Source organism: Aspergillus brunneoviolaceus (genome assembly GCF_003184695.1).
Source record: "Aspergillus brunneoviolaceus CBS 621.78 unplaced genomic scaffold BO95scaffold_37, whole genome shotgun sequence".
Taxonomy (NCBI): Eukaryota; Fungi; Ascomycota; class Eurotiomycetes; order Eurotiales; family Aspergillaceae; genus Aspergillus; species Aspergillus brunneoviolaceus.
In genome coordinates this window covers 265,948-284,853 of record NW_020290767.1, presented here as the reverse complement: position 1 = coordinate 284,853, position 18,906 = coordinate 265,948, and the positions used below count along the sequence as shown (strand labels likewise).

The 18,906-nt window shown below is 54.2% G+C and overlaps 8 protein-coding genes across 8 annotated transcripts; 5 read left to right on the top strand and 3 right to left on the bottom strand.

Annotated features, from left to right (window-relative positions):
- The first annotated feature begins 1,082 nt into the window (after positions 1-1,082).
- On the top strand, positions 1,083-2,637 carry BO95DRAFT_146867 (uncharacterized protein). The gene is made up of 4 exons (XM_025580609.1): positions 1,083-1,894; positions 1,946-2,187; positions 2,368-2,525; positions 2,592-2,637. Exons 1-3 carry the CDS (start codon positions 1,488-1,490, stop codon positions 2,421-2,423), a joined length of 705 nt encoding a protein of 234 aa, XP_025441865.1. The 5' UTR covers positions 1,083-1,487; the 3' UTR covers positions 2,424-2,525; positions 2,592-2,637.
- Positions 2,606-5,675, top strand: BO95DRAFT_364040 (ankyrin repeat domain-containing protein; the record flags this gene model as incomplete). Its single annotated transcript, XM_025582641.1, has 5 exons — positions 2,606-2,787; positions 2,840-3,403; positions 3,455-3,935; positions 4,044-4,461; positions 5,359-5,675. Coding segments are annotated over 5 exons (1,962 nt in total), but the record flags the coding sequence as incomplete, so codon positions are not given.
- Positions 5,676-6,495: 820 nt separating this feature from the next.
- BO95DRAFT_464145 (uncharacterized protein) lies at positions 6,496-7,641 on the bottom strand (the record flags this gene model as incomplete). Its single annotated transcript, XM_025589033.1, has 1 exon — positions 6,496-7,641. The coding sequence occupies one exon, from the start codon at positions 7,639-7,641 to the stop codon at positions 6,496-6,498; it is 1,146 nt and encodes a 381-aa protein (XP_025441863.1).
- Positions 7,642-8,044: 403 nt separating this feature from the next.
- Positions 8,045-9,287, bottom strand: BO95DRAFT_464144 (terpenoid synthase; the record flags this gene model as incomplete). The annotated part of the gene is made up of 3 exons (XM_025589032.1): positions 8,045-8,307; positions 8,364-8,743; positions 8,791-9,287. The coding sequence occupies 3 exons, from the start codon at positions 9,285-9,287 to the stop codon at positions 8,045-8,047; spliced, it is 1,140 nt and encodes a 379-aa protein (XP_025441862.1).
- A 1,235-nt stretch (positions 9,288-10,522) lies between these two features.
- Positions 10,523-11,564, top strand: BO95DRAFT_414650 (reductase with broad range of substrate specificity; the record flags this gene model as incomplete). The annotated part of the gene is made up of 5 exons (XM_025584322.1): positions 10,523-10,744; positions 10,792-10,868; positions 10,915-10,998; positions 11,046-11,114; positions 11,164-11,564. Exons 1-5 carry the CDS (start codon positions 10,545-10,547, stop codon positions 11,562-11,564), a joined length of 831 nt encoding a protein of 276 aa, XP_025441861.1. The 5' UTR covers positions 10,523-10,544.
- A 532-nt stretch (positions 11,565-12,096) lies between these two features.
- Positions 12,097-13,625, top strand: BO95DRAFT_146817 (NAD(P)-dependent alcohol dehydrogenase). The gene is made up of 2 exons (XM_025580608.1): positions 12,097-13,265; positions 13,324-13,625. Exons 1-2 carry the CDS (start codon positions 12,126-12,128, stop codon positions 13,393-13,395), a joined length of 1,212 nt encoding a protein of 403 aa, XP_025441860.1. The 5' UTR covers positions 12,097-12,125; the 3' UTR covers positions 13,396-13,625.
- Positions 13,626-14,461: 836 nt separating this feature from the next.
- BO95DRAFT_390249 (amidohydrolase family protein) lies at positions 14,462-15,682 on the bottom strand (the record flags this gene model as incomplete). The annotated part of the gene is made up of 3 exons (XM_025583596.1): positions 14,462-14,598; positions 14,695-15,175; positions 15,242-15,682. Coding segments are annotated over 3 exons (1,059 nt in total), but the record flags the coding sequence as incomplete, so codon positions are not given.
- Positions 15,683-16,560: 878 nt separating this feature from the next.
- On the top strand, positions 16,561-17,997 carry BO95DRAFT_514819 (uncharacterized protein; the record flags this gene model as incomplete). The annotated part of the gene is made up of 6 exons (XM_025591706.1): positions 16,561-16,626; positions 16,685-16,865; positions 16,925-16,992; positions 17,058-17,370; positions 17,430-17,490; positions 17,563-17,997. 6 exons carry the CDS (start codon positions 16,561-16,563, stop codon positions 17,930-17,932), a joined length of 1,059 nt encoding a protein of 352 aa, XP_025441858.1. The 3' UTR covers positions 17,933-17,997.
- Between the last annotated feature and the right edge of the window lie 909 nt (positions 17,998-18,906).

Sequence of the window (18,906 nt, the reverse complement as noted above, 5' to 3'; positions counted from 1 at the left end):
CTGAGGGTGACGCAAAAAGATTTCCGTGAGAGTGAGATTTCCCGACTGGCAGGCCCAGACCAACGGAGTGCCGTCGTTGCATCTCACGTTGACATCAACTGTTGGATACGTCAAAAGAAACTTCACGATCTGCTCATCTCTCCACATAGCAGCCGCGGCCAGTGGGTCGCTCGCAAATGCAACAATGTTTGCGTTGGCTCCTGTCCAAGAGCAACTGAGCAATGTCCCATCGACCAAGCTCGAAAGCCGCGAAAAGTGGTGTCCCCACAGCCTCATCGTAAGTGTTCACATTGCGACCGCGGCTGATCAACGCGCGTACCACCTCGAGATGTCCGGTGCACACGGCGATGATGAGCTCCTGCCCAGTCAGATGGCGAAACACGAGGCTTGAAAGGTTGGGACTCAGAAACTGCTGGCATGTTTTGATGCGGCACTGGAACGACATGACACAGTGGCTGAGACTTTTGACTGTTTCGATCACAATGTCCTCGAGATCATCTGTATTTGCCATAGGTGTCAAAGCATGTGCCTCCAACTCATCTATGATCGGCACGAGGAGAGAGCAGGAGTCAGGCTTCGCCACGGAGATTTCGCACAAGATCTTCTGTGTAAAGAGTCCTTCAAGCCCCTCGCGTTTCGTCATCGCCCAGAATTGTTCCAAAGAGGCCCAATTCATTCTGAGCAGGGCGAAACGGGAGATGAGGGTATAGAATCTCTCTATTCATCGGTAGGTATTAGAATCTTCGATAAAAGTACGTATGGGGACGACCACTTGCTAGACACGAGGCGGAGTTCAGGCATCGCCGGTGCTCTTTGGACCGGTTCCAATCCTGAGGCACAATGTCGCTCAGAATTTCCTCCAGGATCTCAATGGGAAGGCGAAACAAATCCATTTTAGCCCTGATTAATTCTTGAATCACGGCTGAAGTGGATGTTGTTGGGTGTTGTTGAGGAAAAGACCTGTGAAGTGCGGAGAATGTTGGTGATGGATGTTGGTGATGGATGTTGGTGATGGATAGTGGGAAGAAGAAAGATGACAACAGGCAAAGAAATTCAACAGGCAGAGGCTTTTCAGTGTGAGAGTACGCTTTTCCAAGTGATAGAGGAGGGTTGTATGGTGAGCAACATCTCCCGATCTTTGATGTACCGCGGCTCTAATGGGATATGAAATTCACTGGCAAATGTCGAAGGCGAGACACAGCACATGACTTTGTGCCTCACGCAAGCCGTGATTGATCCTACATTCCTCTTTGCTTTTTTTCTTTCAGTAAGCATCACTCTGCCTTCGTTGTCGTGGTCAACGTTTCCTATATCCACACCAACTGTCCGTACACATACTCCGACTTGGCTCAATCCCAGGCCAAATGAGCGCCAGTCTTGGCATGGCCGACTAGTATGCGGGGTAAGCCACACTAACTCAATTTCTCTTCAGCTCAGGCCATTTCCCACGGTTTGTCTGCAGATTGCCTGCATCGCATCCCTTCCAGATGGATCCCCTGTCGATATCATCCGGGGTGGCAGGGCTGATTGGTTTAGCTCTGCAGGTAGCCCCAGTCCTCCAATCTTACGTCTCGAACTTCAGGTCAGCACGCGAGGATGTCCAAGCTTATCTCGACGAAGTGGGGGCCCTGTCCCAGGTCTTGGATCGGATGTACACATTCCTCGATTCGTCCTGCATGACAAGCGACCAATTTCAGACGACTGAAGCTGTGCTTCTGCAAACAATCAAATCATGCGAAAAGTCTCTGCTAGAGCTGATTCGCATGCTCCGAAAGCCGGTCGGTTTGACAAAGAAACTGCTATGGCACCTCGAGAAGGAAAAGGTTGAAAGCATCATTGCGCGGGTCCGGCAATGCAACCAGCTGTTCAATTTCTCATTGACCGTCGAAGGGTGGTGAGCAACCCGCTTCCTGATACTTTCACTGTCACCTGCTGACCATCAAAGGGTTCTTCTCTCGCAGACGCCCGCAGAGGTAACCACGATCCTGCAGCTTCAAATGCAGATGTCGGAGAAGATGCACAAAATGGTTGAAGCAGCGTCGTTATCGGTAGAATCAGCCAAGCTGTACCAGGACAAGACAAAGGAATTGGTGTCGTTGTTGGAGAATGTGTCTATATTCGCGAAAGCAGTCGGGCAACTGTCGGAGATCCAAGAGCGTGTGGAGGAAATCAGTCGCGGCATAACAGGTGAGCATAGATCTTTATCAGGCTGCTTGCTCCAGTATCTGTCGCCCCTACCACGCCTCCTGATGCCCTTCCCCGTGGTAAAACAATGGTCGGTCGATTGTGGACCACGCCATAGGCAGAGGCATGCCTAGCCCGTTCGAGTTGAATGACGGTTATTCCAAAGATGACCAACGTATCTAGCTTCGGTGATTATCGTGAGCGTTCTCGATCTTGGTCTGCTGCTAAGAATCAGCTAAATTGAGAAAGAGAGAACACGGATGATTGCAGCATATCTCAGTGTACCGTCGCTTCAGCCTACTCGCAAGGCTACCCAGGGCTATATCATTGACGGCGCTAATGTAGGAGGGGCGACAGCTCGAGAACGTTAGCTTCCAGTCTGATTGATCGATCTAACTCTGAGCAAGACGAGCGGCAGATCGAGATCCTCGAATGGCTCGCGCGCGACCAAGGACCAGGACGCCACCATGAGATCCAAGGACGTCGAACGCCCGGAACGGGCAAATGGATCTTCGCTCAATGGCAATTCAGACAATGGCTCGATACCTCAACGAATATTTTGTGGTGCATTGGCGGACCAGGGTCTGGAAAGTCGACGTTGATGTAATCACAACAAGTATTTCGTAGGATGTACTGGCTCGCTAATATCGCACAGGTCGTTTGTCATTGATGAGATCAAACAGTCACACACCGGTCCCGATGCTGGTGTTGCGTATTATTATTGCGACTATCGAATGCGGACTTCGCAGCCAATGGTGCTCGTACTCGGGTGCATGATCAAGACTTTTGCCGAGCACCTGGACAGTCTTCCACAATCTCTCAATGCACTATACGACAAGTGCCGGCGAGAGAATCGGCAGCCCGTTGTCGCAGAGCTTGAGGTCATCATGAACGATATTTGCGGTCTGTTCAAATCCCCCTTTGTTCTGATTGATGCATTGGACGAGTTTAGCCCCGCTGATATGACGCAAACGAGACATCTGGTCCGCCTCCTGGACAAGCTTGCTCGGAATGGCGCACGCGTCTTCGTCACAAGTCGATCAAGACCTGAGCCCCTGTCCGCAGAGAACAATGTTGTACTAGAATATACAGCGGATAGCGAAGACGTCCGATCGCATGTTTTGTATGTTCTTAGGTCCGACGACATGATGATAGACCTCTTAGATCAGCAGCTCGAAGAAGAGATATGCAGCACGATTGTCATTCAAGCAGGTGGAATGTAGGGGCAGAATGCTATATCTTCCGGTCGCAGCTGCTAACAATCGCACAGGTTTCTGTTGGCAGTCCTTCATCTTCAGAACATTCGTGACCAGGTCAGTCGAGCTGGTATTCGCAAAAGCCTGAAGACACTCAGTAGTGACCTGGGTGGCGCCTATGACAAATCCTTCGACGCCTTGTCCCACCAGTCCGCGGCACGAAAAGAGCTTGCGCTCCGTGCCTTGCGCTGGGTGGCTTGCGCCTACCGCCCACTCAGTGCACTGGAGTTGCGACACGCTTTGGCAACCGACGATGAGATTTGGGATTGGGATAAGGTATCCCCTCTCAGGCTCATAATCAGTAGCTGCTGCGGATTACTGTCGGTGGACGGAATGGAGGATCACGCACAAGTACGGTTGGTGCATCATACCTTGCAGCAGTATCTTCAGAGTACCCAGCCGGACTGGTATGCCAGAGCCCATACAGTCATCACTCAGACGTGCCTACAATACCTTTTGCTGGAGGCACTAAAGACACCTGAAATTCAAGGCGAGGTCAAGTCCAAAGGCATCTCGAAGAGGGCCTCCAATGATATTTCACATCCGAATATGCTTGCTCCAAGGAAGCCGGAGAAGAGTAATTCGGATTCGAGTGCGGACGAGATATTTATTCTCGTTGGATATGCGAAGGACTGCTGGGGCTTGCATGCTGCATTGGCGCTTTTGGAAGAGTATGTGAATTTGGCCATGCGTCTGTTCAACGACCAGCCACGGCTGAAGTTCCTGTTCGCCGAGAACGAACGCATTCATGGGCTGCATATAGCCTCTGGTTTTGGGCTTACGGAGCTTGTGCATTATATGGCAGAATGTGGTCATGATGTTGAGTGTTTCGACACTGGGTCTCAGAGCCCTCTTCATCATGCCTGTGCGCACAATCATCCGAACACAGCCCTCGAGTTGATCAAGCTCGGTGCCAATGTCTCTCACGTAACACCCAAGCGTGACACCGCGCTGTTTCTGGCCGTCGGAACTGGGAACCTGGAGTTAGTCAGAGTTCTCCTGGATAACGGTGCACCGCCTGGTCAGATCGCAAGGGATGGTTGGATTGCTTTGCACAAAGCGGCGGATATGGGATTCTTCGAGATTGTGGTGTTGTTGGTCCGCCGAGGAAGTTCGGTCTCGAGCAAATCCGCACGCAGGTTGACTGCCTTACATCGTGCAGCAGGAAGAGGTCATATAAAAATCATCGAGTTCCTGATAAAAGAAAAAGCCCCTTTGGAGGCAGTCACCCATGACTTGTGGACACCGCTTCACGGCGCATCATCCAGCGGAAAAACCGAGGCAGTGGAGTTGCTGTTGCAGCACGGAGCGAATCTTTATCATCAAAGCCTCGATGGGAAGACCGCACTGCACCGGGCTTGCCAAGGTGGACACGTCGAAACTGCCCGGGCTCTCTTACAGCGCGGTGCTGATGTCATGATCGGTGACTCCAAGGGCAACCTTCCCTTGCATATTGCAGCGCGGGAAGGGCACACAGCGATGGTGGGCTGCCTGCTGGAACATTCAACACAGCAACTGCTGCATTTGAACAAGGCCAAACGTACACCGTTGCTGGAGTCGCAATGGAGTGGCTCGCGAAGGACGGAAGAGCTTCTGATGCAGCGAACTCACGCCATTTCCGGCTCAAGTGTCTCTGATGACGCTGACTTGTCAGCGGCCATACACAAAGACGACCCCAATGCAGTTAACCAACTTATCAAATGTCGAGGGCTTGAAATCGAATCGCGAGACTCCATCGGTCGAACGCTTCTTCAGCAAGCCCTTCACGCCGAGTCCTCCAAGGTCGCACAAGTTCTTCTGGAAGCAGGAGCAGATATTCACGCCCGATCGCACATCGACGAATGGCAGCCGATCCACTTCAGCGCTTTGGCAGGGAACGCCGAATGCGTTGAGTTGTGTCTAAAGTACGGAGCTCAAGTCAACGCCCGGACACAAAGTGGCCAAACACCGCTCCATCATGCTTGTAGGAAAGGGGACGAGGACACGGTGCGGTTACTTATCAAGAACGGATGTGAGATCCGGGCCACAGACAGCAAGTACTGGCAACCGCTTCACACGACCGCGGATGCCGGCCACGAGCACATCGTCCGGATCTTGTTGGAGCATGGTGCCCTCAGTCGGTACAATGACTTGCAGTGGACAACTTTCCAGGACTTTGCGGCCCTGCGTGGACATCACAATCTGGTGGAGTTGTTTCGGGAACTGAGGTATTCGCGGAGGCCTTATGGTAAGTAGGCGGAGGGATAGATAGAGAGGAGATCACCTCTGCAGGATGGCTGGCAACCGTGACGCTGGATCGATGGCAATAGATAGTTCATATATAGACTCAAGCAGTCAGCAGAGACAGATTGAATGATCGATGGCTTGTCTGAAATTGAAGCTTCTACACTTTGACAACGTGCTGAACTCTTCAGCATATCTTAGTTGAAGACAGACTATAGCAAGGAACAGAGAAAAGAATGTTGTGCTGATGAGATCATGGATATAAGTTAGCCCAGCTGAGCGGATGGACGCCGCCTTCCTATTCTGGCTCACGCGCCTCTTTATCCGAGGGGGCAGAACCACGTGCACATCATACCAATCCTCCAGGCCAGAGGTCCAGGCTTGCAGTCATGGAAATTCACAGGGAAAATATGATCACAGAATAGAGTAGCATCTCACAAAGCTGTTATCTGACCAAATTACAGCGACTGGACCGGGTAGCTTGAGATTGAGGCTTGATGCGAAAAGATTCAAACGGGGGATGTCCTAGGGATATATAGTACGACAGGTACCCGACTTCCGGCGGCACAAATTTACACAAGCTTAAGGTCATAGAGTTGAGACAGAATTTGTCAAGATATCAATTGAACCGAAAACATGAGCGAATAGCAAGAGAATATTCTAGTAAAATATGTTTCCGTAATTACACCCAGGTTGACAGCGAAGAAATGAAAAGCCATGGTCGACGCTCAACTTGTACCAAGATTCTTATGAACAGAAACCCCATCTGTCATTGGTCGTAATCATAGATGCGGACGACGATTGCGGGTAGGCTGCAAGAGAACGCCGGCAATCAAGGACTCAGTGCACGCAGCTTCTCCTTCAACTCAATCATCTCGTCCAGACGAATAAGCTGTGCCGGGTCGTACATCACAGCGAAACGGGTGGAATTCTTGCCGCGGATCTTCATCGTAGTGGCGATGGTAGTCGCAATGTGAATCACCTCGCGCATCGAGACAACGAGACAAGGCCTCTCGCAGTCTCCCCAGGCCAGCTGCGGTTCGGTCTCGTCAGTGTCCTTGGCCCTCGCCTTGCCCTTCCCCTGGTACTTGATGACCGGGATCGTGAGGTCGAAGATCAGAAACGACATGGGTGGGGCCTTCAGCAGCTCCTGTCTCCAGGCTCTGCCCAAACAATAGATATCCAGACACATCTGGCCGGGCTCGCTATGATCCGCGCAGAAGTCGGTTTTGTGATTGGTGCATTCAGCGAGAGTCTCACTGTTCGCAAGGGGCTTGAGCAGAGCGAGCTTGACCGGGTGATTTCCCCAGAATTGAGGTATGGATGGTCCAGCGCCCAGTTGAGAGAGACCTGCTGTGATGAGACTCTCCTGAATGCACCCTAGGTGATCGATCTCGATCACGTCGCCTTGGGTCTGGGTCAACAGGGCGCTGATCTCTGTGTTGACAGCCGCGCGTTCCTCTGAAACGTTGAACGTGCGCTGTGCCCTGCCCTGCTTGTGCTTGTTTGATTTGCGTTTCGCTTTCTCGCTTGCCTCCTTCTTCCTCTCGTTGTACTGCTTTAGCTCCTCTTCTGTAGCACCTTCGGGCCACTGTGGGAATATGAGGATAGGTCGGGCTTGGATTGCCTTCCAGGGAAGCTCTTCAATATCTGAGTCCTCGTCTGGGTTGGTCGGATTGGTCGGATTGGTCTCTGGGTCTGATCGCTGTTCGGTGTCGACTCGTATCTCAGGAACCGCCTCAGCTTGTGCTTCATGCTTTGTTTGGTGCCTTGTCTTGTCTTCCACGTCTCTCAGTCCATCGTCTGCGTCGAGGTCCATGTCATCATCGTCAACATCCGTTGGAGGAACGGCAGGAGTATTTGAGTCGGATTCAGTGTCGTGCTTTGCTTCGTGGGTCACTCCGTGTTGAGCTCCGTCATCGACGCGACCTTCGTCTTTGGATTTGGGTGGCTTGCTGATTTTACGGCCTTTAGCCATGAGTGAGGTTGCTGATAGATGTTGGTGGAAGGCGAATGAAATCTGGGGATGGGTTGCGGTGGTGGTTGGTCGAAAGAGTGTTATGGGAAGAAGGATAGGGGAGAGAGAGGAAAGGGAAAAAAAAGAGAAAAGACGATGACAGATTTGCTTGACCGCAGGACAGTTTGAGTCGGAGTGAATGGAGTGCTTGGTGAAGGAAGAGAGCCGTAAGTCTACTTGAAACAACCAAAGAAGTCCCTGTCACATGATCCCATCAACACATCCTTTGGATCCCCAGTGAATGTTTCGCTTCCCACACAACACCAAACAACTGCCATACGACCTCTTGTTGTGTCCCTAAAGTTCCATCCATGCCCGTGTAGGCTTCATGCCTCTGCCACGACAAACCAGACATCAAGATAGCTCAACACCCGGTTCTTGCTGGGTCTCCCTTGTCATCCACCTCATTACTTACGATAAGAGGCTGTGGATCTTCATCGGAGGGTACTAATGTGAATCTCTCAGACTGCAGCGCAGGCTGACAAGGGTGCAACAACTTGAGCCAGTACTGCGAAGACCTGATTCCATAGGCCCACGACCCTTGGAGGGAATAAACGATCGCGTCCACAACTTGTGAGATTGCCTTGTCCTGCCTGAACCGGCTCTTTACCACTATCGCAGCGTGAACTAGACGGTATGGTATCAGCTACTCTTCCTTTCCATGATACTTGAGTGTGACTGACCAACCGAATCATCTAGATGGTGGATGTAGTCCCAGCACCGATCGACGGCCTCCTGCAAACTCTCGCCCGTGCCCCGCATAAGCCACGCCACACAGTTCATGCTTTCGGTGTCTACTCGACAGTCGTTCACGAGTATATGCTTGGGCAGGGCGTACAGGTCATGAACGACGCCAATCTGAAGACAAGCCTCGTCCATGAGGAGTTGCACGGTCGGATCATCCCAGACGCTATCGGGGATGTGAAGACCTAGCGCAAACTCCATCCAGTGGAACAACATGAACATGCCCGTGCTATCAACGCGAGATCGCTTCCATTGCTCCAAGTCGTCTGAGCAGGCCCTGCTTGGGCCGTGTTTTCTTGCGTGCATGGCCGTGATTGCTCTGTCGCTGTTTAGTACCGCGGGGCTATAGCCAAGAGAAGGGCTCACCTTTCTAGGTAGTCAGCCGCACGGAGGAATTGTTCCCTCCTCGGGCTAAGACGGAACATTTCAGCGAAGATTCCCCGCATATATTGCACATATTGTGGTTGAGTATTCTTGTCACTAGCTAGCGGGCCTTCAGTAGCAAGTAGTCTCAAGTCACGCGGTAGGCTGTCAAGTCCTCGTCCCAAGCGCAATGCCTCTCCCTGGCTCAACCAAGGATATTCGAAGAGGTTCCCGAAGAGCAGCAAACAAGTCAGCCATTTGCAAAGTATGACCAGTCGGTCATGGCTGGTGGAATGTGGAACCATGAAGGCTACGAGCGCGGGCAAGCGCATCGCTCGGATGCGTGATGCTTTGCTCTCGTCTACGCTTGGGAGAACAGCGAGGACCTCGTCCATGATCTGGTCACACATCAACCTGGTGAAGGAAGGGTGAGGGCCTCGCAGATGGGTCGTGGATGGACAGTAAGCAGGCCATCGCAAACTTTGATCTTCCGCAGCCATAATGTCAGTATGCAGAAATTGCGACGATGTCGAAGCGGTTCACCAGATATCGAGACTGACTTTATAGAACAGAGCAACTAGGTGAAGCTCGCGGTCCAGACTCTTCAACGACTTTTTCCTACCCGAACGTCGCAACAAACATGCCAATGCAAGTCGCTTGTTTTATACAGTCTATCCTCGACCAGTGGTAGCATTGTATGGCCGCGTTCGTGCAACTGACAAGGCATGACAAGAGCACTGGCCAACATTTCCAAGATTGGAAAAAGCCTATCACATGGGATAGAGTTTCTGGCCGGCCCCTTGCCGATACACTATACATGGATGAGGCGGCCACCGAACCAGGCCCAGGGCCTCCCCCGAACCACTCCCCGACAGCTTAAATCCCGCAATGACATCTTCTTGCAGCAAAACCTGGCGATCTGGGAGTCATGACTCCGGTCATTCGGTGCGTGAGGTTCTGGCTGTTTTGTTGCACGGCTGCTTTCCTTGGAACGATCTTGGCAGTGGTTTCCTACACGATCTCTTACCCATTACAGGAACTTTGTTCTCCCTTTCGACAAGTTATGGTGAGCATCCGGGTCAGCGGCCTTGACTATAGTTGGCGACCGTCCAATCGGAGTCTCTCCCACTGGTATACTGGTATCGCAAGGAACTCTATCGTGAAGTCCACCCGACACGTCAACAAACATCCGGCATCATCTCAGCCCGTGTCATCTGCTCCAGTGCAATAATTCCAAGGTCACTGTCATCAGTCTTCGCGGCCCTTGAGGACCTTCAACAAACTTGACATTACTCATTACCAAGGGCCTAATTTTGCTCCACCAGCCGCTTTTCTTATACTATCGGTCTCATGCACCTCCGGATTCCTCTTTTATCGTGTGAGATCCTTCCTTGATGCCCTGTCTCAACTCACACCTCATTCTCTATGTTTTGCTAGAAACCCAGGACATCGGTCCTCACCACTGCCGATCGACAATTCCATAAATCGAGCGCACAACAGCACCCTCGTAATAATCCCTCCCTACTGACCTCCTGAAGCACTTTCTACCGATTCAAAACCATCCACGTTCTACAATGAAAACCCAACATCCTACGCGCAAGCGACCGGAGCACGGCGGCCCGGGCGCGACAATTAGCCGACGCTGATTTACCCGACCCTCGAGTCGGAGCATGTCCGGCGACACCCCGCATAAATATGACGACACATCCAGCACCCCTCCGACCGCAACAATTACCCCTACCTCACGCACGCGCAAAATGTCCATGACCGTGACAGACAGCAACCAACCCCGGGAGGGCTTTCCGCGCCCATTCCCGGGAACCCCCAACAACGTGCTCGAGCAGTTCCAGATGGCGGGGAAGGTGGTCGTTGTGACGGGCGCCGCCGATGGGATCGGGTATGCGGTGGCGGAAGCGATGGCCGAGGCGAGGGGACATGTTGCGTTGTGGTATAACTCGTGAGTTTGCCTTCTGAGGGTGTGGGTATGCTTCTCATCTGTGATAGCAATAACGCTGCGGTGGAAAAGGCAGAGGTCCTGGCGCGAGACCACGGGGTCAAGGCGGTCGCATACAAAGTCGATGGTCGGTTTCGTTGGATGTATCGAGAAGCAAGACTGACCGTTTATAGTGTCGGACCCGGAGAGAATCCAGGCCGCGTTGACGGATGTGATTCGTGACTTTGGGAAAATCGACGTCTTCGTCGCCAATGCGGGTATGACTTCGAGACCAAAAAAGAGGCAAACCGCTAACAATCTTCAGGAATGGCAATCTCCAAGCCTATTCTCGAGCAGACACTGGACGAGTACAGGAAGCAGATGTCCGTGAACGGTATGTCATGGCCTCCAAGGGCACTGACAGTCAGAACTGACTCTCGCAGTGGACGGAGTGGTCTACTGCTCCAAATTTGTCGGTGACATCTTCAAGCACCAAGGGTTCGGCAACCTGATCATCACCTCGAGTATGAGCGCGCATATTGTCAATGTGCCGGTGGACCAGCCGGTGTACAACGCGACCAAAGCGTTTGTCACGCATTTTGGCAAGTCGCTGGCCCGCGAGTGGCGGGACTTCGCGCGGGTCAACATCGTGTCGCCGGGCTTCTTCGACACGAAGATGGGCGCTGGGGAGGACTGCCTGCAGGAGGCGTACCGGATGGCGGTGCTGGGCCGACAGGGGAACGTGAAGGAGATCAAGGGGTTGTACCTGTATCTGGCGAGCGATGCGTCGACGTATATGACGGGCAGTGATTTGCTGATTGACGGGGGGTATGTTCTGCCTTAGCCGGCTGTCTGGACTAGCCATGCTACTTTAAGCCTTGAAGTTCTTGATCATTCAGGTTGCCATCATGGGGAGGTGCATCTAGACGCAATGCATAGTGCGCGCTGATAAGCATTTGATAAAAGTCGGCTTGTGGATGGTCTGGATCAAACTGTAAACGACTATCGACGAATGCGGGGTGATGGTGAAAGGTGAAAAGCTTAGCTATTTTAGCGTGTGCACAGACAGCAGACCGATCCTAGCATCAGAGAGAATCAATGAGGTCAAATGCGCCTTCGGCGAGTTTACCCTTCCTTCGGTGACATCCGGCGAGTTTGGGGTTCAATCGGGATTAGAACACACCTGTTCACAAGAAAGAGGAGTACGCATCCACAGACTAAAACAGCCCAGCAGCCCCAGCTAATGTTTACTCGCGCAGGGACTTTTGTCATACTTCTGCTGCTGCAGCTTAGCGCCGAGCGGAGTTCGGCATTGCACCCCCCGATCAGACATCTCATCTTCCCCTCCCCCTCAAATAATCCAACACCACTCCATCCACCATCAAACTCCCACCCACCTCCGAAGATGTCTGCCTCCACCATGCGCGCATGGGTCTACACCCAGTCAGGCCTACCCTCACAGACCCTGAGACCAACGACCACCTTCCCCGCACCAACGCCCTCCTCCCTCGGTCCCACCGACCTCCTCATCGAAGTCGACTACGTCTCGCTGAACGCGATCTGCACGACGATGATGCGCGCCCTCCCCCCACAGCCCTTCTCCCTCGGCCTCCCCTTCCGACGCCGCATCGCCGTCCCCGAATTCGAGTTCAGCGGACGCATCCTCGCCACAGGGTCGCAGGTGCCCGCCACCCGACCCGAACTGACCCCCACCGCCCGAGTCGCAGGCTGCGTCTCCGAGCAAAACGTCTTTGGAACAGGGAAAGGCGCGCTCGCCGAGCGGTTGATCGCGCCAGCTAGCCAGGTCATCGCGCTGACCAGTTGCCCCTTGCCCCTTCAGCCCTCACCCTCCGCTCAGTCACCATCCCAACCCGAAACCCCACCTGCACCTGCACCGCAACCAGAACCGCTATCACCATTAGAAGCATCCGGCCTAACAGCGTGCGGCTGCACCGCCATGCAAACCCTATCCCTCACCGGACTAATAGCAGGGGACAAACTGCTCGTGAACGGGGGCAGCACGAGCGTAGGGATGCTCACGATCCAGATCGCACGGCACATTCTCGGCCCGACCGGCACGATCGTCGCGACGTGCTCGTCGCGCAACGCGGCACTGGTCGGCTCGCTCGGCGTCGACGAGGTCATCGACTACGTCGCGCACGACCCGCTGCACGAGCATCTCCGCGCCCACCACTCCTCCTCCTCTTCCGCGGCCGCAAAAACCCGCCCCTTCGACGCGATCATCGACTGCGTCGGCGACGCCACGCTCTACCGCCACTGCGCGGCGTACCTGGCCGAAGGCAAACCCTTCATCAATCTGGGACAGATGAACGCCGCGCCCGGGTTCTGGGGCCAGCTCGCGTGGGCGTGGGAGCAGGTGGCGTTGCGGTTTTGGCCGGTCGTGCTCGGGGGCGTGCCCCGGGGGTATCGGTTCTATAGTGGGCGGCCGCGGGCGGAGGATATGGGGCGGGTGCTGCGGTTGGTGGAGCGGGGGGTGGTGCGGGTGGTGGTGGATTCGGTGTGGGGTTGGGGGGAGGTGCCCCAGGTATGTTTATGTTTTCTTGCTTGGGGGGGATGGGGAAGATGTACTGACGTTGAGGTAGGCGTATGAGAGGATGGAGAGTAAGCGGGCCAGGGGGAAGGTTGTTGTGAGGGTGCGGGGTGAGGATGCGTGATACTCGCTAGTGGTTTCCTGAAAGGTTTTGGATGTTAGTCTGGATGCCATTCCAGAGATGCGGTGGATTGAGTGATGGCGGATCTGTGGGTGGAGGAGGGATGTTTTCAACTACACAGCCAGTTGAACCCGACTCTTATGCAATCTTGGGTACACATTCTCGGAGAAAACAGGACAAACACTTATATGTGTCATATTGCTGCACCCATGCCGCTGTATTCCGCATAGAGCTGTAGCTTACAGTAGTGAGAGTGTTACAAAGAATAGCATCATAACAATTCACCATCACCCCTGTTCGTTGACACGAACCAAAATATGATACATACTATCCGCGAGGGGGGGAACCCCCACACCCCTTGTCAAGAAGTTGCAAAATACCGAGCAGATCCAAACACAAGCGAATAAAAGTAGACAGGGTGAGATACAGGAGGGTTTCCCAGACCCCTGATATTTCACATGATCACAATCCATACAAATACACATTCGACACCGCTTCGGAAAGATAATGCCAATGCACACAACCCTAGATAGAGTAAGCACCACCTCCCCCGGAATCAGCGTCTACCCAATCCTGTCAGCGGGACTGCTCATCGGAATAAGATACCTACTCGGTGGTCTGCTGTTAGCCCAGCTTTGCCGACCCAGTTGGCCACCTGCAACTTGGAAGGTGAGTGGAGGGTCCGGTGTGGTGGAGTTTTAGCCATCCCGGGAGCAATGCCGCCCGAGCCCTAGATTGATAGGGCGAGTAGCTTCCGACTCCAGCTGGAAGCATTGCTGGATGTCAGATCGATCCAAATACCTCAGTACCATCCATCATTTCCTTCTATGCATGTGTTCCACACGATTGTAGACCTGTTGCGTGTACGCAATCGACACGACTATCCCAGATCGACGCCCGGCAATTGCCAGTCTCCCCAACAATCCACGGATAAGCATCAGAGATGAGAGCGCATCTCGCCCACTGAACTAGCCTGTCGAAATCATACATAGAGCAAATCAAGACACACGACTATACACCACCACCCCAACCAAGCCAGCCACCCCAACACCACAACTCACCACCCCCGCAACACAGCCGCCACTCTCGGAAACAACCGTAGCGCATTCCCCGCATGGATCTCCACCATCTCAGAAGCTTTAAACCCGCCATTCGCCTGAATCTTCGGCAACGTCGCCGCGATCTGATCACTCGGGACGTACGGATCTGCAAGCACAAGCAATCAGCACGACCGTTCCCACCACACAAACACACACACACACACACACGAGAACAAAAAAAGGAAAGGGGCGGGGCGCATACAATCCGTCCCGGTCAGGATCCTCCCCGTCCCCAGAAAACTCTTCAGCGCCGCCAGCTGCACGGCGGACGTCGCCGACGCCGTCTCGAAGTAATACCCGGCCAGCTGGGCGAGCGAGTCGGCCACGCTCCGCCCGCCCATGAACTCCATCGAGGCGAGGCCGGCGATCCGCGGGGCGAGGTAGGGCATTGCGCCGCCGCCGTGCGCGAAGATCAGGGTCGCTCGCGGGAAGCGCGCGCGCTGGCCGGTCAGCAGCAGGTTTTCCATGGCGCGCACCGTGTCGAACGGGTATTCGGTGAGCGGGAGGGGGTAACCCAGCGCGACGGCGGGGCAGGACGGCGCGGCGGGGTGCACGAACGCGGTGGCGTTGCGGGCGCTGAGGGCGGCGAAGATCGGGTCGAGACGGCGGTCGCCGAGATACATGGTGCCGTTGAAGTTGGTGTAGAGGCCGATGCCGGGGAAGTTGAGGGTGTCGAGGCAGAACTTGGCTGGTCAGTTGGGGGTGGTGAAAAAGGCGGGAGGGGAGGAGGTGTGGAGGGTGTCCTGTACCTCGAGCTCGGCGAGGGATTCGTTGATATGCGGCAACGGTAGGAGGCATAACGCCCCCAGTCGGGTGGGGTGCGTTTGCGTCCAGTTGTGCATTTGCAGGTTGATGCGTCGGGCGAGCTGGCTGGCGGCGGCGGCGTCATGGCGCAGGAAGGCAACGCCCGGGGCTGTGACGCTGACGGTCGAGAAGTTGATGCCTCGTGCGTCCATGGTCGAGAGGTGGGAGTCCAGGGTCCAGTCGGGGACGGGGAAGTCGTCTACATATAAGGTGCCATTCTTGAGGGGGTAGCCGGCGGAGATCAGGGCTTCCTTCCAGACGGGCGGGATGACGTGGGAGTGCACGTCGATGATATAATCGGCCCCGAGAGTGCTATGGCTGTGGGCGTGGGCGTGGATGAGGGTTGTGGTGGCGAGGCCCAGCACGATGGCTCGGAGGGAAGGCATGTTGAGTCGAGTCGACTTGAGAACGGAACAGATGTGAAGAAAGGATTTTTTTCGACGAGACAACTGGGGGATCGCTTCATATAGCGACGCGTATGCGATAACTAGTCTCTCGCTAGCTAGGTAGTATTGTTCCGGTAGAAACCGGTGATGCGCCGGAGCCCTACGGAGGATAAGTTAGTATGGTACTATACTTCCCACAAGCTAAAATGACCGGGGAGCATCACTAACACCCTCCGTTGCATTGCCGGCTTAACTAGCTTGGACTAGTTTCAGGGCTACGGACTAGTTAGTGTGCGATTAGAGCTATCTGGTACGGAGGTGTGTCCTATAAGTTATTGAACCGCACTAATCTTCTTAGCTGAAATTTATGTATTGACTTGTTAATATAAATTATCACAAGTTGTACTGCCTAGAAATAGCTTTATAATACTACTACTTAAATAAGTAAAGATTTTTCAATATATCCCAGGCTAGACTGAATCTAGTAGTAGTTACTTATTTAATCTTACAGATTATATCTTTTGAAGGAACTTTTATTATATTACTTATCTGGCTTTATAAGTTACTACTTTAGGCCATACTTATATGATATAAGACATTATTACACCCGGTTTACATCGAGATAATTAGCGCAGTTCAATAAATTTTGGGACACACCTCCGTAGACTAGCTGCATAATCAGCTCATGCCACGCCCAGACATGGATGAGATCCTGTCAGCACTTACCTGCGATCCGGTTGACACCGATGGAGGCCAAGGAATTGGCAATATCCAACCCTGGTCGTTCTTTGTTCGATCGCACACAACCTATTCCCCTATTAAAGTGCGGTGGTGATATAACAGGATCCCTTTTTCCAACCTACTAACCCGCAGAGACGATGAACATCCACACTCCCAGAAGATTTGCACCTATCGCCGTCTCCATGACTGAACGACCCAACGAGGTAACTCCATGGCTCCGACCAAGCTTTCATTAGTGACCCCATATTAACAGAAGGTCAGGACGCCAACCGCGGACCCTCCCTGGTTATCATCAACGCCACCTTCACCGCCATCGCCACGCTCATCGTCATCCTCCGCATCATCGCCCGTGCTTTCATCCTCAAGAAACCCGGCTTGGACGATGCAATGATCGCCGCTGCGACCATTCTCGCCATTCTGAACGTGGTCGTCTCAGGACTAGGTACAGTACCAGACCTCTCTTCCCCTTCAACATGACCCCAGCATCAGCTCACGACCCAGGCGTCACCCACGGCACCGGAAAACACACCTGGGCCCTCAACCCCAGCGACGCCGTGCCCGCAGCCAAAGTACGCCCCCGACAGGCCCCCGCAGCCTCTTCCCCAAGCAACCGATCATCAGACTAAACCCACAGCTCCGCTTCATGACGCACATAATCTACGTCCTGGCCAGCGGAAGCATCAAGATCTCCATCTCCCTACTCTACCTACGCCTCTTCCCGACGCTGCGCGGCCCCACCCTCGCCACCATTGGCTCAATCACCGCCATGACCACCGCGATCTTCCTCGCCACGATCTTCCAATGCTCCCCACTCGACGCCGTGTACAACACCCGGAAGTACGCGCACGCCGCGTGCCTCGGCGCCGTGGCCTTCTGGTCCGCGACGGCGGCGCTGTACCTGCTCACCGACGTGTGGGTGCTCGTGCTCCCGGTTCCAACGATTCTAGGTATTCCTTGCCCCGGCCACTGCTCTTACCTGCCAGGTCGGTTCTGACTCGGTCATCAGGTCTCCAGGCCAGTCGCAGGAAGAGACTTGTCCTGACGGCGCTGCTTTCGCTCGGAGCATTGTGCGTGTCCCTCTCACCTTGTCTTACCTTACCTTACCTTACCTTACCATGACATGACGCTAAGAAGGGCAGTGCATGTATCGCCAGCATCGCGCGGATGGTCTACATCGTCCGGCTGTACCAGGGCGTCGACCAGAGCTGGCACAGCGTGGACGTCTCGATCTGGTCCGGGGTGGAGCTGGCGCTCGGGATCGTGGCGGCGAGTGTTCCGAGTCTGAGGCCGGTGCTGGACCAGCTGGCGCCGGGGCTGTTGTCGTCGGTGGGGCGGAGTCATCACTATGAGTCCGGGGGAGCGGATCAGAGGAGGATGGCTGGGCCGTTCCACGAGGATATCTCGCTGGTCCGGTTGACGGGGAAGGGAGGGGATGGGGATTATGGTTCGAGTGCTAGTATTCTGCGGGGGTCGTCGGGGGGGCAGTGTCTCTCGCAGGAGCGTAGATAGGTCTTTCTCGAGCTAGATTTTTTGAGGTTTGAAGGTCTTGGGAGCTTGGACGGCAATGGTAGGTGTGCTCAGCTGGGAGCGGACACAGTCAGAGCCGGAGATGTCTGCACCTCCGGATTCATTCGTGTGGTCGATGAAATATGGATGCATCATCGAATAGTCGGTCAGAGAGAATGGAGCGTCTGGAACAGAATAGGCGAATGAGGGGTAGACGGCGAGGGAATAAGTGTCTGGTTGGACGACGCCATGCAGCTTATCATCCCTTGCAGGGATCCCGGGAGAGTTTGAGCGACCCCGTCATGCAGGGAATCGTGCTCCTCGTGCTGTTGGGTCAGTCGCGACAGACCATCGCTCTTTGCTTGTTGATGACAGACGGTCACGGAAGCAGTACTGGCCATTATTCCGCCTGAGATGCTTCTGCCCGTCATCCATGGTGGTGTTAATCAGTTGAACTGGGGCGATCGACAATGGACGGGATTAGGGCTTTCCCGGTCAGCCACCCGCTCCCGAGGGTTCCCTCCCCACCGTGCAAGATTCCTCATCGAGACTCACAGGCAGACCATCGCCTCACTGACCCATCAAACCCACCCTTGGTGGGCTCCCGGGTGATCCTTACACCCAGAATGGTCTTGTCTCAGCTGTATCACGATCCATCCATCATTGACAGATCGCCGCGCCAAGGGGTCGAGATCGGGTGCACGCAGTGGCATCCCCTAAAGGTGGCAGGATCATATACCATGTACAAGACGTGAAAACATACTAAGGTAGTCTGCCTACTGCCTCACCTGTCCTTCAGCACTGATCCCCTCTAAGGCGACAGCGCTGAGACCGGCAAGTCGGCTGGCTGGCGGTAGGCTGAAAATCGGCGCTCGGTCGGCGATAGATTTGGAGAGGTGCAGGTGGAGCCTTGCCTCGGCAGGCTAAGACATGCTTCATTCTTAGGGCGAGGTCACGTTACTGGAGTGAGTGACCTC

Excerpts from the sequence above, each read along its gene's own strand:
- BO95DRAFT_146817 (XM_025580608.1), top strand. The coding sequence starts at position 12,126 with ATGTCTGCCTCCACCATGCGCGCATGGGTCTACACCCAGTCAGGCCTA. Across the intron at positions 13,266-13,323 it reads GTTGGGGGGAGGTGCCCCAG|GCGTATGAGAGGATGGAGAG; the intron begins GTATGTTTATGT and ends ACGTTGAGGTAG.
- BO95DRAFT_146867 (XM_025580609.1), top strand. The coding sequence starts at position 1,488 with ATGGATCCCCTGTCGATATCATCCGGGGTGGCAGGGCTGATTGGTTTA. Across the intron at positions 1,895-1,945 it reads TCATTGACCGTCGAAGGGTG|GGTTCTTCTCTCGCAGACGC; the intron begins GTGAGCAACCCG and ends TGACCATCAAAG. Across the intron at positions 2,188-2,367 it reads AATCAGTCGCGGCATAACAG|CTTCGGTGATTATCGTGAGC; the intron begins GTGAGCATAGAT and ends CAACGTATCTAG.